This window comes from Acomys russatus, chromosome 5, assembly GCF_903995435.1.
Source record: "Acomys russatus chromosome 5, mAcoRus1.1, whole genome shotgun sequence".
Classification (NCBI taxonomy): Eukaryota; Metazoa; Chordata; class Mammalia; order Rodentia; family Muridae; genus Acomys; species Acomys russatus.
The window spans coordinates 65,684,928-65,702,324 of NC_067141.1; the positions used below are offsets into that span (position 1 = coordinate 65,684,928).

The following is a 17,397-nucleotide window of genomic DNA, read 5'->3' on the forward strand; positions in this document are numbered from 1 at the left end:
TGAGAGTGATTTTTAGAGGGTATTAAGGTTCCACAGCAAATCACCTGTTTTCAGAGTTCTGGTGCCACCTAGTGGTCAGAAATAGAACTTGGAAGCTTAAGGTTTACTTCATGGGGCCAAAGGCATCAAAATTGAAGGATGGTGGGAGAACTGTCTTCAAGCCTTTTCTTTCTTTCTGTAATTGAATGAAGAAATGAAAAATAAATCTAATTTCAGTTCACCCTGATGATTGATGCCACAGTAGCTGTAATCTGTCTTCACTGGTGTTTTTGAAGAAAGAAGTGCTAAGAGATACAGACAGGATTTCTCTACCCTGTAAAATGCTCTTATTAAAGGTATAGGGAAATGCTAGGTTTGTTCGCTTCTAGGACGGTATTAAAGAAGTTATGAGTACTAAGGGAAGGGCCAGGGCAATAAGTTGAAGGGACACGGAAGTCTGGGTCTCTATACCGAGCTGACAATTTGGAGTTACAGCCCTGGGGCGGGCATACAGCTTCGCTGGTAGATTGCCTGGTGCACAAGTATGCAAATTCTGGGTTTGCTTTCCAGTACCGGGTGACACCAGGGGAGGCAGCTACATGCACCTAGGGTCCCAGCACTCGGGAGGTAGAGGCATGAGGGTCAGAAGTCCTTCCTCCTCAGGCCCACAGAGAGTTTAAGGCCATCCCGGGGTACTGGAAAGCCTGTCTAGAAAAAAAAAAAAAAAAAAAAAAAAAAAAAAAAAGATGACCCTTCAACTGTGGAGGGCTTTGACAAGGAAATCTTGATTGTTCTGAGCTCCAGGCAAAAGAGTTTGGGCAATAGAGGAAGAGGTGGGGTTCGCAAAGCCTAAGAGATTTTTAATTAGGAATTTGAGAATGGTTAGGTCTATAAAACACTGGGATACATTCTAAGGGAAGATTCATCTTTTTAAAAAGAGATTTGTGGTGTTGGGCTGTGGTGGCGCGCACCTTTAATCCCAGCACTTGGGAGGCAGAGGCAGGTGGGTCGATGTGAATTCGAGGCCAAAGTGAGTCCAAGACAGTCAAGGCTAACACAGAGAGACCCTGTCTCGAAAAATAAACAACCCCAAAGAATTTATGTGTCTGTGTGAGTATATGCTGTGTGTATGCAGAGAGGGCATCTGATTCCCCTGAGCTGGAGCTGCTGGTGGTTGTGAGTCACCTGACATGGGTGCTGGGAACCAAACTCAGATCCTTTTCAAGAGCAGCAAGTGCTCTGAACTGCTGAGCCGTCCCCCAGCCCACCAGTCTTTGGATTTTTGAGACAGGGTTTCTCTGTGTAGCCTTGCCTGTCCTAGACTCGCTTTGTAGACCAGGCTGGCTTCGAACTCACAGCAATCCACTTGCCTCTGCCTCTGGCATGTTGGGATTATTGGCATGTGCCACCATGCCTGGCTCAGTCCACCAGTCTCAATTCAAAAAGGCACTTTGCATTTCTTTTTTTTTTTTTTTTTTTTTTCCGGTTTTTCGAGACAGGGTTTCTCTGGGTAGCCTTGGCCATCCTGGACTCACTTTGTAGACCAGGCTGGCCTCGAACTCACAGCGATCCGCCTGCTTCTGCCTCCCAAGTGCTGGGATTAAAGGCGTGCGCCACCACGCCCGGCTCACATTTCTTTATTTTTATTTATTTGTGTTCACATGCAGCACACTTACGTGCTTCTGGAAGCCAAAGGATGGTGCCCTGCTCTGTCGCTCTGTGCTTTATTCCCTTGAGACAGGGTCTCTCCCTGAGCCTAAAGCTTGCTGTGTTGACAAGGGTAGCTGGGTGGCCAGGAGCACCTGGAGCCACTGGTTTCCACCTCGACAGTCCTGGGGCCATAGACACTTGTGAAGCTGGGCCCAGCTTTTCTGTGAGTCCTGGAGAGTCCCACTTGGGTCCCGTGCTTGGATAGCGAATGCCTTACCCGGTGAGCCTCTCCCCATCCCCTGACGTCATTCAGAATGCTTCCTGCTTCAGGAAGAAGTCAGGCCGGGATGATGGAAGTTCACATTCTTGTTCTCTGTTCTTTGGTTTTTGTTTCAGTTTGGTTTTTTGAGACAGGGTTTCTCTGTGTAGCCCTGGCTGTCCTGGACTCTCTTTATAGACCAGGCTATCCTGGGACTCACAGGGATCTGCCTGCCTCTGCCCTCCCCAGTGCTGGGATCAAAGTCGTGTGTCACCACTGCCTTGCCACATTATTTTCTGAGAAGAGCATATTCAATATATATTTCCCAACAAAATATACATTTTGTTTGTTTGTTTTTCGAGACAGGGTTTTTCTGTGTAGCCTTGGCTGTCCTGGACTTGCTTTGTAGACCAGGCTGGCCTTGAACTCACAGCAATCTGCCTGCTTCTGCATCCTGAGTGCTGGGATTAAAGGCATGCACTACCACGCCCAGCCAAAATATACATTTTAAGGCTTATATTTGATGGGGAGATAGTTCAGTGTGAGCCACAAAGGCATGAGGACCTGAGTCTGTATCCCCAGGACTCATGTAAAAGCTGACCCAGTGATGGAGATGCAGAGAAAGGCAGATCCCTGAAGCTCATTGGCCACCAACCCTAGCTGGATGGATGAGAAACCAGCTAGGAGAGGCCTCACCCCAGTGACAAAGCAGCAGCAAAGCTTCCTCCTGCTGGTGACTGTCGCCTTGCTTCAGTTGGCTCCAAGAAAGCCATTCAGACGTGGCACCCATTCAGATGGGGCACTATCCACCTATTCTTTCCTTATGCCGCAGTGATGAAGGTGACTGTAGAGGCTACAGAGATGGGTCAGTGGCTGAGCGTGTGCTGCTCTTGCAGAGAACAAGGAATTGGTTTCCCAGCACCCACATTAAGCAGCTCACAAGCTCCTGGAACTCCAGTTCCAGGGGATCTGACACCCTCTTCTGGCTTCCTTCGGCACAGCATTCATGTTGTGTGCAAACAGCACACACACATACCTTTAAATAGAAATAAAAATTGATAAATCTTTTGTACTAGGCATTGCCCTGCTAACTGGCTGGGGGAAAAAATATTATGAACCAGTAGGCTAGGAGGATCAAAACAGCTCAGTGTGATTCTAAACACTGTGGGCACCTGTCTTGACCGTTGTGAGTAACTAAATGTCTTCGCCTACGTACCCCAAGCTGGGTTGTAAAAGGGCTCTCTTATAGAATCCCATAGAGAGAGCTCTAACGAACTCTATATGTGTGCAGGTCAGAGGTCTACTTTGGGGGTCATTCCTCATATATTGTTGACTTTTTAAAAAATATATTTTTATTAATTTATTCTTATTATATCTCAATTGTTATCCCATCCCTTGTATCCTCCCATTCCTCCCTCCCTCCCATTTTCCCCTTACTCCCCTCCCCTATGACTGTGACTGAGAGAGACCTCCTCCCCCTGTATATGCTCATAGGGTATCAAGTCTCTTCTTGGTAGCCTTCTATCCTTCCTCTGAGTGCCATCAGGCCTCCCCATCCAGGGGACGTGGTCAAGGGATATGTCCCATGAAAGTCTTCACTTACCAGGAAAGTGGGACAGAGGGGAGAACATCCTATTGGGACTCTAGGTGAGAGAAGCATGAGAGAATAAATGGGCAAATAGAATGATCTAGAGGGTCCTAGAAACCTATAAAAAGAACATTATGATGGGCAGATCTGGGCTCAGGGGTCCTGCTCAAACTACGGCACCAGCCAAGGACAATATATGCAGTAAACTTCGAACCCCTACCTAGATCTAGCCAATGGACAGGACTTTTTTTTTTTTTTTTTTTTTTTTTTTTGGTTAAACTAGGGTCTCTAATCAGTTTGGAGCTTGCTGAGTAAGCTAGGCTGGCTAGCCAGTGAATGCCTGGATCTGCCTCTCTCCACCTCAGTGCTGGGATTGCAAGCACATGCCACCATGCCCAGCTTTAATATATACACACATATATATTACACATATAATTTGTTAACTTTATATGGGTGCCAGGGCTCCAACTCACGCCTTCATGCTTGTGTAGCAAGCATTCTACTCCCTGCAGACTGAACTCATTTGCAAATGTGAGGCTAGAATCATACAATCCGAATGATGACCTGTGACATAATCTTTAATTCATTACAAGCGGCAGCCAGGCAGGCTTGTGGCGCTTGGCAGGAAGCCTCACTGGAGGGAGCCTCTGGGCTGGGACTGCTTATGGTAATTTGACATATAGCTCAGAGGCTAACTGTGGGGGAGTGGGGGGAAGTGGCCTGCACAGTTTAGCCTCTGTTCCCAGAGTTAACAAGCTTCTTCCATATAGCTTCCTTTGTGAATGTGAAATGAGCTTCTTTTAGGACGCCACACCTTGAATGCCAAGTGCCAGGGAGGGAAGGTCTGCACAGTAAGTGCAGGATGACTGGGTGTGGCTTCTGCAGGATGACTGGTGTGGCTTCTGGGCCTACCGGTTCATTTTTTATTAACTGCCCTTGCTTTCTTTTTATCAATTAACCTTATTATTCCTTTCAACTAGATCAACCTACGGAAGCACTGAGGAGATATCTTTTTTTTTTTCCTTTTAAATAATGTAGCAGAAACTCACATAGTCAGTGCAACCCTTTTAAAATGGCCCTTTCTTGCTGGAAAGAGAAAGATTGCTCATTCTGCGTGAGTCCAACCATGCCACACAACCAGAGTGTCTCTCTACTGAGAGCGGTTCCCTCACACCCACTTCCAAGAGCCACCTTTTCAAATTTCATGGGAGGAAAAGCTGAAGCTGTGTCTGTGGTCTGAATGGTGGGACTGCCATGCAAGTGTTGGCACCAAGACCAGAACCGGGTCTCCTGGTGCCTCACCCATTGCATCATCTGGTTTGTCTTTGGTCTCCCCTAGGGGCTTCCTGACTTAAACAATGTAGTAACTGCTGGACCTGGTGGCGCTCTCTTCTATTCCTGGTTAGTTTTGGGGCTGAGCAAAAGGGTTGAAAGGTCAAGGACTGCCTGGCCTAAAAAGTGAGTTCAAAGCCAGCCTGGGCCATGGGAGTGAGACCTTGCCTGTAAAGTAAAAAAGAGCCGATGCTGTAGCTTAGTGTATTGCATCTCTGTGCCATGCATGACGCTGCCCTGATCCTCTGCACTGAGGGTGGGGGTGGGGCTAGGGGACTTGTTGGGGAGGGATGGAGTAGAGGAGGACACAATTTTATAAAGGCAGGAGCAGTGATTGCAGCTAGGGTGGAGGGGGAAGGGTGTGATCTAGAAAGTATATGTAGGTTTTCTTGGCAAGATGGTGGTGGTAACTCTTCCCATGACAAGGTACTTACTGTAAGAGAGGGCTAGGGAGATGGCCCAGTGGGCATAGTGCTTGCCACGCGAACACAAGGACCTGAGTGCAGATGCCTGGTCCCCATGAAGGTAGGCATGCCAATATGCCGTGGAACCCCTGGTCTGTGGAGGTGCAGAAGGGTGGATCTTTGGGACTTTCAGGTACGTAGCCCAAGCAGTAAATGAGCTCCAGGTTCAGTGAGAAACCTTGTTTTAAAAGAACAAAGCGGGGGTGGGGTGGGCTGGAGAGATGGCTCAGGTTAAGAGCACTGCCTGCTCTTCCAGAGGTCCTGAGTTCAGTTTCCAACAACGACATGGTTATTCACAACCATTTATACTGGGATCTGGTGCCCTCTTCTGGCGTGCAGGTGAAACACTGTATACATAATAAATGAATCTTTAAAAAATTTTTTATTGATTTATTAAATAACATACTGTATGTATGTACATGTTATATCAGTTCTCATAAACCAAAAGCAGACAGGACTCATCTCTATAATTTATCCATGAGAAAATAGAGGTTTGTCAAGGTTGTAGGGACTATGTTAATGTCATACAAATAGACTCAGCAGTAACATGTCAATTTAGTTGGCCCACACAAAATGTGTTCTTCTTTTTTTATTTTTAGCTTTCTAAGAAAGTTTTTAAAAATTTAATTTATTCAGATTACAGCTCAATTGTATCCTCCTGTTCCTCCCTCCCTCCCACTTTCACCCTATTTTCCTCCCCTAGGTCCATGACCGAAGAGGACCTCCTCCCCCACTATATGGTCATAGGCTATCAAGTCTCATCTTGGTAGCCTGCTTATTATTTATTTCTTTGAGTGCCACCAGGCCTCCCCGCCAAGGGGAGGTCGTCAAATATGGATCACCAGAGATCATGTTAGAGTCAGTCCCTGCTCTCCATATAACTGTGGAGAATGTCCTGTCCATTGGCTAGATCAGAGTAGGGGTTCGGTGGTTACTACTTGTGTTGTCATTGGTTAGTGCAATAGTTTGAGCAGACACCCCTGGGCCCTGATTCCCCCGTCACGATGTTCTTCTTGTAGGTTTCTAAGACTCTCTGGATCCTTAGGATCAGTAGAGTGTGATAGAGGAAGACCCCCAATGGAGACCACTGGCCTTTAAATGTATACATATTCTCTATTCATGTGTGCACACTCATATACAAACATGTACATTGAATGCACACACACACACAGGAAACCAACAAACAAAAATGAAGTTCCCTAAATTTCTAAATCAGTAGGGCCTGGTCACCACTGTTTTGGTACCTGCCAGGCCAGTCTTCCTATAGAACAGTTGTTTGAGAACTTCTCTTGACTCCTGATTCCAATACAGTGAAACCTTAGCTTTGAAACATGCTGATCAACCCATGACACAGACCATCCCCAACAACTCCCAAAGATCCCTGCTGGTCTTCTTCATGGACAGTGGAACTGACTTTCCAACTACACACTGTTGTTGTTGTTTCTAGACAGGGTTTCTCTGCATAGCCTGGGCTGTCCTGGACTCACTTTGTAGACCAGGCTGGCCTCAGACTCACAGCGATCCACCTCTCGAGTGCTGGGAGTACTGGCCTGTGCCACCACGGCTGCCTTACACACTGTTCTAAAGTCAGAGTTGCCTCTCCAGCTTTACCCCTGCTTTCCCGTCGGCTAGTATGGCGTTTCCTCTTTCTCTCGGTCCCTTTGTTAGGTATTAGTGTTGCTCTCACTCCCCTCTAGCCATATGTTGAAGCATACTCTTTAATATGGCTATATTTTAAAATGGACACTAGCCAGATGTGGTGGCAAATGTCTGTAATCCAGCACTTGGGAGGCTGAGGCAGGAGGATTGAGAATTTGAAGCCAGCTTGGGCTAAATGGTGTGATTCTGTGTCAAAGCAAAGCTAACGAAAACCTACCAAACTGAAAAAGAAGAGGGAAAGGAGGAGGGGTTGCAAAGGAGGACAAAGAGGAGGGAGAGGAAGAGGGGAGAGGGGGAAGAGAAGAAGGAGGAGGGAGAGGGAGAATGGGGGAGAGACGGAGGGATGGAGGGAGGGAGGAATTTCTAATTAGGTTGGGCTGGGTTGGGTCCACCATACTTAATTAGGGTAGCCCACACAAATGCATCTCTCTGTAATAGCTTTTATTCTAATTATTCAAAACCTCTGTGTGTGTGTGTGTGTGTGTGTGTGTGTGTGTGTGTGTATGTTTGCCTGTATATTTGAGAGTACTGTTTGTGGTGTGTGTGAGAAAGAGAGAGTACTGTATGTATGTATCAGAGAGTACTGTATGTGTGTGTGTATGTGTGAGAGAGTACTGTGTGTGTGTGAGAGAGAGTACTGTATGTGTGTGTGTATGTGTGAGAGGGTACTGTGTGTGTGTGAGAGAGGGTACTGTATGTGTGTGAGAGAGTACTGTATGTATGTGTGTGAGAGAGTACTGTAAATCAGAGGAACTTCAGGTGTTGTTCCTTAGAAGCCACCCATCTGCTCCTTTGTTTGTTTCACCCATGTATTTATTTTGGAGGCACGGCCTGTTGGTGGAGCTCATCAAGCAGGCTAGGCTAGCTGGCCCGCCAAGCTTTATCCTCCTGTCTGTCTCTGTCTCCCCAGTATTGGGAGGCCAAGCATGCCACACCATACCTGCCTCTTATAACGTGGGCTGCAGGGATCTGAGGCATGGCCTGCTGCTTACAGGGCATGCATGTTAATGAGTGAACTGTCTCCTCCAACTACTATCTACCTACTTTCTTTTTTTTTTTCTTTCTCTCTCTCTCTTTCTTTCTTTCAACACGGTCTCTTTATATAGCTTAGAATGATCTTGAATTGGTGGTCCTTCTGCCTCGGCTCCCAAGTACTGAGACAAATGGAGAATCTACTACAGCTGCCCTGAAACCTCTACTGTTCAAGGAGCAACTTGAAGACCACTATGCTTTCCTCAGTTTTTAAAAAAGATTTATTTATTTATTATTATATATATGGTGCTCTGCCTGCATGTACACCTGCACACCAGAAGAGGGCATTAGATCACATTATAGATGGCTGTGAGCCACCATGTGGTTGCTGGGAATTGAACTCAGGACCTCTGGAAGAGCAGTCAGTGCTCTTAACCACTGAGCCATCTCTTCAGCCTGTCTCAGTTTACCTGTATCGCCTTTGTTTTTTGAGACAAGGTCTATGCTGTCTAAACTGGCACTGAACTCTACGTCCTTCAGCCTCATACTCTGTCTGGGTGTCCTGTAAGATGTTTTATCCTTTACCGTGTAGCCATTTGTTCCTAACTTCCTTTTTAGCAAGTTTTGTTTTTTTGGGGGGAGGGGGGGAAGCAGGACAGGATTTGGTGGACTTCACTGGATATCCCAGGATGGTCTCAAACCTTCAAACTTGGCATCTTCCTGCCTCAGCTTCCCAAGGTGCATTGCCATATCTATATTGGAGCAATTGCTGATTCAATATTGTAGCTCCCCAGTGTCTAGAACTGTGCTTAGAACTCATTAGATAAACAATATACACGGCCTGGAGAGATGGCTTGGAGGTTAAGAACCCTGCCTGCTCTTCCAAAGGTCCTGAATTCAAGTCTCAGCAACCACATGGTGGCTCATCTGTAATGTGATCTGGTGCCCTCTTCTGGTATGCAAGTGTACATGCAGGCAAAACACTGTATACATAATAAATCTTTTTTTTAAAAAAGGACAGGCAATATACACAAACTGGTAGGTCTATAGATAAATGAAGGAAAAGAAATATGGTAAGAAATATAGCATCAGGTGGTGCACACCTGTAATCCCAGCACTCCGGGAGGCAGAGGCAGGCAGATCTCTGTGAGTTCAAGGCTAGCCAGGTCTACAAAGGGAGTCCAGGACAGCCAAGGCTACACAGAGAAACCCTGTCTTAGAAAACAACAACAAAAAGAAGAAGAAGAAGAAGAAGAAGAAGAAGAAGAAGAAGAAGAAGAAGAAGAAGAAGAAGAAGAGGAGGAGGAGGAGGAGGAGGAGGAGGAGGAGGAGGAGGAGGAGGAGGAGGAAGAAGAGGAGGAGGAGAAGAAGAAGAAGAAATATATCACTTTTATTTGCAATTTGAAGGAGCAGGGCCTGGGGACTGCTGCTCAGCTGGTAGAGTGCTTGTCTAGAATACAGGAAATGCTGAATTTGATCTCAGCAACCCATACATGGTCATGCATGCCTGTAATTCCAGGACTCAAAAGGTGAAAAGATCAGCAGTTCAAGGTCATCTTCAGCTACATAGCAGGTTCAAAGGCAGCCTGAGATATATGAGACTCTGGGGTATATGTCTCAAATAAGTAAATACATACATACATACATACATACATACATACACACATACACACATACACACATAGGTATATGCATACAGAGAAAATGAACTGTAAGGCTGGGGCCTTAGTGGATAAAGTACTTGCTGTGCAACTGCAACACAGTAACACATATGTCTGTAATCGCAGTGTTTCTATTAGGAGATGGAAAGTGAAGCCAGAAAATTCCCAGAAGCCCACACACCAGCCATCCTGGCACCTGCAGTGAAACAAGACAAGACAAAACAAAACAAAACAAAACAAAAACAAACCCAAGAAATCCTGTCTCAAACAAGGTGGAAAGGTAAGGACTGACACCAGAGGCTGTTGTCTGACCTTTTATATTTTTGGTTGTGAGCCTAGCCTTTAATGGCCGAGCCATCTCTTCAGCCTGTTGCCTGACCTTTACACACGCAGTGGCATATGCATGCCGATGTTCACACACAGAAACACAGAGATAAAAAATTACATCAAGAGAAAATGTAAGGAAGCAAATAATTAGAGATATAAGAAATAAACCTTCAGCTTAGACCTAGTTAAAGTAACCAGGTGCCTTAGAGGAATTAGAAAAAACAGCAGAAATTTATGCTTGCAGTGTTAAAAAATTCATTTTTATTATGTATACAATCTTTTGCCTGTATATGTACCTGCAGGCCAGAACAGGGCACCAGCTCTCATTATAGATGGTTGTGAGCCACCATGTGGTTGTTGGGACTTGAACTCAGGACCTTTGGAAGAGGAGCAGGCAGTGTTCTTAACCTCTGAGCCATCTCTCCAGCCCCCTGTGCTTGTGTTTTGTGAGCTTTTTGTCTATGCCTGGGCAGAGGAGGTGGACTGACAAGTGTGTTTTAGTTTCATCTTCAGAAGATGTGAACTAAAGCCTGTGGGAGTGAACTAAGCTAGCACGAGAGAAACACAGGTTCCAGTTCTGGTGTCAGAGTCCCATGGGAGGGCTCAGATTCTTACATTTAGGTCCTGGTGTTTTTTTCTTCTGTCCATCCAAAGCTTACCTCCTCCATCCTTACCACACCAAATGTAGGTCGGGGGAACATACTCCTGATGTAGTCCAGGCTGGCCTTGAACTTGCTATGTAACCAACGGATGGATGACCTTGGAATTCTGATCCTTCTGCCTCTGCCTCTCAAGCGTTAGGATTCTAGGTGCGTATGGCCAAGCCTGGCTTTATGGGGTGCTGAGAACTGAACCTAGGGATTCAGAGACACCACTAAAACACTGTACCAACTGAGTGACATCCCTAGCCTCCGGGAATGTCGATTTAAAAGATGTGGGGCACTGTACATCTGCCAGACCCTTATTGTAGATGGACTCAGGCCAGAGGGAGTAGGAGAAGGCAGAGGGAGGAGGCGGAGCAAGAAGAGGCTGTGGGGCACTTTCAGGCTGCGTTAGGGTGGATTCCCACATACTCACTTCCTTTTGGTAACTGAAGACCAGATTTCAACCAAGGCTAGCTGGGAAGAATTCAGACTCTTTTCAAAAAGAAACCTCTTCTCACAACTGTCCAAAAAAGCACATTTTTCCCTTCTCTTCTCAGTAACAATGTCCAGAAAATACCTAGAAAAAGGAGGAAAATGGGAAAGTCCTAAAGAAAACCCTGCAAGGCCTCTTGAGAAAGTAAGTAAGCCGCAGAATTTATTTTAACTGTTTTTATGAACTGTGGTGAAAAAGTCTCCTTTTGCCTAAAAGGTTCTATGTATTTAAACGAGTGCAGTGTTGCTTCTGAGAAATCCCTCTGAGCCCACAGGGTGGGTTCTAGGGCCAGTTCCATTAATTCCAGTGTTTTCCTAGTTCCTGGGTTTGCTCTGAAGACTTTGTATTCTGGTGGCATTCAGATGTCACCCTTGGCTGGAGCTCAGCAGCAGAGCTTGTGTTCAAGGCCTTGGGTTCTTTGCCCCAGCCCCAAGTCTCACTTAGAGTGTTAACTTTGAATACTTTTCTACAAACCCCCAAATATCAGAACAAAAATCTTCTCTATCAGTTGGACCATATGTCAACAAGTATTTTTCTTGCATTCTCTTAGAAAATGCAACACATCAGCCTCAGAGAGACATTTGGGTCTGGCTACTGAACTAATGCTCAAACCTGCAGACTTGGGAGTTTTCCTTCCGCATGGAAGAAAATTGAGCTGCCATTCTTTTCTCTTATTTTCTAGAGAAGGATTCTGGGAGAAGAAGTTTAGTTAATAAAGGTGTTTACAGGGAGGTTTTGACTTGGCTTGATTGACTCATTCAAGGTTAGGCAAAGTCAAAACGAATCGAGGGTTAGACACTGGTGGCCCACCCTTCATCTCAGTCCTTTTAGCTTTTTTATGGATTAGAATGTGGTGTGGTGTTATTTTCTCCCCCAAACGTCAGAAGAGGTCTCCTATAAACATCATCACTCTTGCCTTCCACCCCACTAGGGGGACAGATTGCGACATCCAAAAAGCTACTGAGTGCAAACCCACACCAGTGACTTCTAAGGAAAGTTGCTTGGTTCAGGTGTCTAGACAGCCAGTGTGTCTAAGTACTAGTCCATGCCCACACCGCGGATAGCCGTCACTCAGCCAGCCCATGCCCACACCGCGGATAGCTGTCACTCAGTGATCCCCCACTTGCTAATCTGAAACGGGCTTATTTTGTGGTGTCTGCTAGAAGGTGCTTTCCTGGTTTGCTGAAGTCGAACTTCTAGCTAGCTTCTAGATTGCTAAGATTGCACTTGCCTGACCATGGCTTTCTCTGTGTGCACAGGAAATGTCTGTAGGTCTGGCAAGCACTCCTTCCTGTGTCCACACTCTCATTTTAAACCATGCCTTCAGTATCCGAGAGCCTCTAACTGTCCTCTCTCTTAGCCCAGAACACACTCATGCTTACATTTTCAATCAGTTGGCTTAAAAGGACTGTGTCTGTCCTTGGCCTTTGTCAGACATTTATAAACTGTAAATACCACTCTTACAAATGCATAAGAAACCCAAGAATCACATTTTCTTCATCTGAACTAATTTTTCCAATATAGCAGTATGAAAATTAGGAAGTAGGAAAAAAACCCACCAGAAATCAGAGCGCTAGCACTAGAGTTGAACAGTTATTTAAAATAATCAAATGGGCAGTGGTGGCGCACTTGGGAGGCAGAGGCAGGCAGATTTCTGTGATTTTGAGGCCAGCCTGGTCTACAGAGGAAGTTTCAGGACAGTGAGAGCTGTTACACAGAGAAACCCTGTCTAAAAAAAAAAAAAAAAGCAAAAATGTGGAGGCACATGCCTTTAATCCCAGCACTGAGGAGGCAGAGGCAGGCTGATTGCTGTGAGTTCGAGGCCAGCCTGGTCTACAACGCAAGTCTAGGACAGCCAAGGCTACACAGAGAAACCCTGTCTCTAAAACCCAACCAAACAAACAAAAAAATAAAGAAATAAAATAATGACAGTAAAAGTTCCTTGATGTTTTGGATACTGTAGTTGTTCTAGGCCGTGGGTAATATAACAGTGTACAACAGACACAATTCTTGAGACAGGACAAATTATCAACCAGATGACTAATTTACATACAATATTAGTAAGTGACCTTTGCTTTGAAGAAAAACAAAGGAGAGATGGAATGCGGTGGCCTTTCAGCAAAGCCTTGAAAGGACATCTAGAAGAAGTTGGGTCTCAGCCACAGGAAACAGCAAGTGCAGAGACCCCAGGGAGATCCCCCTGCAGTGACTGAGAAACAGCTAGGAGAGAGCCTGGCTGGGGCAGAGGTAGGGTTAGAGGACAGAGCTTGCAGAACCTTGTGGGCGATGTGGGTACTCGAACTTTTACCCCAGGGAGATGAGGATACAGGGGGATTTGACAAGACACCAGCTGCAAAGCCCGGGGAAGGGAAGAGGATAAGCATAAAAGAGGAGAGACTGGCAAGGAGACCACTGAAATAAGCCCAGGAATTAATTGTTCTGGAAATTATAAAAATGCTTTGGGTGTTGAAAAAAAAAAAGGTGCTGTGATTATGGAATACAAAGCAAGAGTAGAAAACGTTGCTTTAAGGCTTAAGTTGTGAGGTAGAACGTTCAGTTTGGCAGCCACTGTGTTACCCCATCTCCTTATGCAACGGACCTGAGGGTCTTGGTGCTCTGTGCTCCAATGTATCTTTTCCAAACCTAGCACCATTTGGTCAGTGTATTTCATAATAGGCTTTTATGGGCCTTTTTGGAATATTCTCCCCCTCTTATTTCCCAAAATTGCCTGGGTGGACGTTAAAAAAAAACAAACCAAAACACCTTTAATCCCAGCACTTCGGAGGCAGAGGCAGGCGGATCGCTGTAAGTTCGAGGCCAGCCTGGTCTACAAAGTTAGTCCAGGACAGCCAAGGCTACACAGAGAAACCTTGTCTCGGAAAAAAAAAAAAGCCAAAAAAACCCAAACCAAATCAAACCAAACCAAACCAAACCAGGTCCTCTCTCATTCTATGATTACAGCACGACTACACGAGAATTCCTATGATTACAAAGTTTGGGAAGCTGAGCACACTTTTGGGTGTTTGCTGAGGTCTAGAAAATACTACAGGACGACCGTGAGTGCCGGCAGGTGGCGCCACGCGATCGCGAGCAGCTGAGGCTGCTCAGCGGCTTGGAGACAGCGGGTCCACGGCGTTGCTAGGGCCACCCTGTCACCGCGAATCTCCCGAGGAACGGTATGCAGGAGTAGTGGGCTGGGGGCTTAACCAGCATCCCGATTTGGTTTTAGACCATGGGCATCCTAAGCCGTCTCCAGTCGACTCTGGTGCTCCCAGGGCAGGAGGGCTCAGTCCTTTTCAGCACTGACACGGAGCCCTGTGGAGCCCGCAAGGCCCTGCAGCAAGGACCCGCGGCCTCGCGCCTCGGGGCAGTACTGCAAGGCTGCCAAGCCGCGCGCGCGCAGGGGATCTACTACAGAGACCCCACAGGGAGCGCCGCACCCGCGGACCGCTCCTTTTCATTGGCCGCATGGAGGAAGGCCACGCCCCTTTCCCTACAGCGCTCTTTTTTGACTGGCTCTTGGGTTCGGGATGGCCACGCCTCCTTCCCTCGCATACACAAGAGTCACGCGCCTTTCTGTTGGAAACTTGGCATGCTGAGAAGGACAGTGGCCCTCATCTCCCCGCCCACCTCCCGTGCCATTGGTGCGGCACGCCGCGTGAGGCCACGCCCCCATTCCAGCCCCCTGGCTGGGAAGGCGGGATCCCGCCCTTGATTGGCTGGCCGACCTGCCTCTCGCAGGAGAGGCTAGCACGCCCCTCCCTCCCCTCCCTCCTCCCGCGAGCCACGGGGTTCCTCCGCTGGCTCAGTCCGAGTCAGTGTCATTCAGAGAGGCGGACTACTGAGTGCTGGGCGCGAACGCGCGGTTGCAGTCCCGCTCGGGCGCCGGTGCCTGCGCTCGCGCCGCCGGGTGGGAAGGATGAAGCCTCAGCTGGAGCAGCCACCCTATGATTGGCTGTGGTACTTGTGAACCCGAAGTAAAGATGGCGGGCGGGCAGGCAGCCGCCGCACTGCCCACTTGGAAGATGGCGGCTCGCCGCAGCCTCAGTGCCCGCGGCCGGGGGTTCCTGCAGGCAGCTGCGGGCCGGCTGCTGCCGCTGCTACTGCTGAGCTGCTGCTGCGGCGCGGGCGGCTGCACAGCGGCCGGCGAGAACGAGGAGACCGTGATCATCGGGCTGCGGCTGGAGGACACGAACGACGTGTCGTTCATGGAAGGGGGTGCGCTGCGGGTGAGCGAGCGGACCCGGGTCAAGCTGCGGGTCTACGGGCAGAACATCAACAACGAGACGTGGTCCCGCATCGCCTTCACTGAGCACGAGCGGCGCCGGCACACACCCGGGGAGCGCGGGCTAGGGGGCCCCGCGCCTCCGGAGCCGGACAGCGGCCCCCAGCGCTGCGGCATCCGCACCTCAGACATCATCATCTTGCCTCACATCATTCTCAATCGCCGCACATCGGGCATCATCGAGATCGAGATCAAACCGCTGCGCAAGATGGAGAAGAGCAAGTCTTATTACCTGTGCACGTCTCTCTCCACGCCCGCACTGAGCCCCGGCGGCTCCGGGGCTGCGAGTGGAGCCGTCGGGGGCAAGGGTGGCGCGGGGGTGGCCGGGCTCCCGCCTCCTCCGTGGGCCGAGACCACCTGGATTTACCACGACGGTGAGGACACCAAGATGATCGTGGGCGAGGAGAAGAAGTTCTTGCTACCCTTTTGGCTGCAAGTGATCTTCATCTCGCTGCTGCTGTGCCTGTCGGGTATGTTCAGCGGCCTCAACCTGGGGCTCATGGCTCTGGACCCGATGGAGCTGCGCATCGTGCAAAACTGCGGCACGGAGAAAGAGAAGAATTATGCCAAGCGCATCGAGCCGGTGCGCAGGCAGGGCAACTACCTGCTGTGCTCGCTGCTGCTGGGCAACGTGCTGGTCAACACCACGCTCACCATCCTGCTTGACGACATCGCGGGCTCAGGCCTTGTGGCGGTGGTGGTCTCCACCATTGGCATCGTCATCTTCGGGGAAATCGTGCCCCAAGCCATCTGCTCCCGACACGGCCTGGCGGTAGGGGCCAACACCATCTTCCTCACCAAGTTTTTCATGATGATGACCTTCCCCGCTTCTTACCCGGTTAGCAAACTGCTGGACTGCGTCCTGGGCCAGGAGATAGGCACTGTGTATAACCGGGAAAAACTGCTGGAGATGCTCCGGGTTACTGACCCCTATAACGACCTCGTTAAGGAGGAGCTGAACATCATCCAAGGGGCGCTGGAGCTCCGCACCAAGACGGTGGAGGACGTGATGACCCCCCTCCGGGACTGCTTCATGATCACTGGCGAGGCCATCCTGGACTTCAACACCATGTCCGAGATCATGGAGAGTGGCTACACGAGAATCCCAGTGTTTGAGGGAGAGCGTTCCAATATCGTGGACCTGCTCTTTGTCAAAGACTTGGCCTTCGTAGATCCAGATGACTGTACTCCCTTGAAAACCATCACCAAATTTTACAACCACCCCTTGCACTTTGTTTTCAACGACACCAAGTTGGACGCTATGCTGGAAGAATTTAAGAAAGGTGGGAATTTTTGCTGTTTTAATTGGTTTTGCTCTTTCTGTCTCTATCCTCCCCTGCTTGAGGCTGCTACCCCCAGACTAACCCCCCAAGGAGAGTTGACCGGAATTTCTCCTTCTCTTAATTGCGAAGTTGAAAGGGTGGCATGGATTTGGGGACGGATTGAACTAGTAAGCCCGTCTAGGTTTAAAAGCCCAAGACTGTGATTACTTTCTCACATCAACTAAAGACAATGCTTGAAACTTAAACCCCTTGGGGCCTCTGGTCTCGAAGGGTCCTACTTCATTCATTGTCTGGGCTCTGAATAGGTAGGTAGGTGAAAGTACAGGCTGGCTCCTTAGATGCCCTTCGGTTACTTTTGATCACAGACAGTTGGGCATCTTTAAGTAGCCTTTAAAGCCCCACTACAATCCTTTTCCTCTTCCTCAAACATCTATGTTGACATCGCAAAGATGGAAAGCACATTTTGGATAGGTTTTGTTCTTGGCTAGCTGGCATCCTGCAGGGTGGATTGAGGTCTCTGAGGGTTGAGCAGGGGTAAAGAAAGTACCGTTAAAAATCTCACATCGTTTGGATGTGACTTCTCCATCTGGGAAGATGAGTTTTGTTTTGTTTCAAGCAAACTTAGTCATTAATATATAACTTGGAAAGACAAAGGTAAGTTAACTTTCATGACGCTATATCTGTCTTACCTTTTTCACTGTTTATGTTTATCTGACAGCAAATAAAATTTCCTGAAACAAATGTGGTTTTGGCAGAAAGCTTGAACCTGTGACAGTGGGATGAATACCAGTCTTAATTATG

The 17,397-nt window shown here is 48.0% G+C and overlaps 1 protein-coding gene across 3 annotated transcripts in view; it reads left to right on the forward strand.

Moving 5' to 3' along the window:
• Positions 1-14,808: 14,808 nt before the first annotated feature.
• Positions 14,809-17,397, forward strand: part of Cnnm2 (cyclin and CBS domain divalent metal cation transport mediator 2) — a 130,817-nt gene continuing 128,228 nt past the window's right edge. For 2 of the 3 annotated variants that reach the window (XM_051146720.1, XM_051146721.1), the window contains exon 1: positions 14,810-16,596. In XM_051146720.1, coding sequence (XP_051002677.1) covers positions 14,976-16,596 — 1,621 coding nt within the window. In that variant the 5' untranslated portion in view covers positions 14,810-14,975. Of the gene's footprint in view, positions 16,597-17,397 lie in introns of all 3 variants that reach the window. The other variant, XR_007830668.1, reaches the window with a different exon arrangement.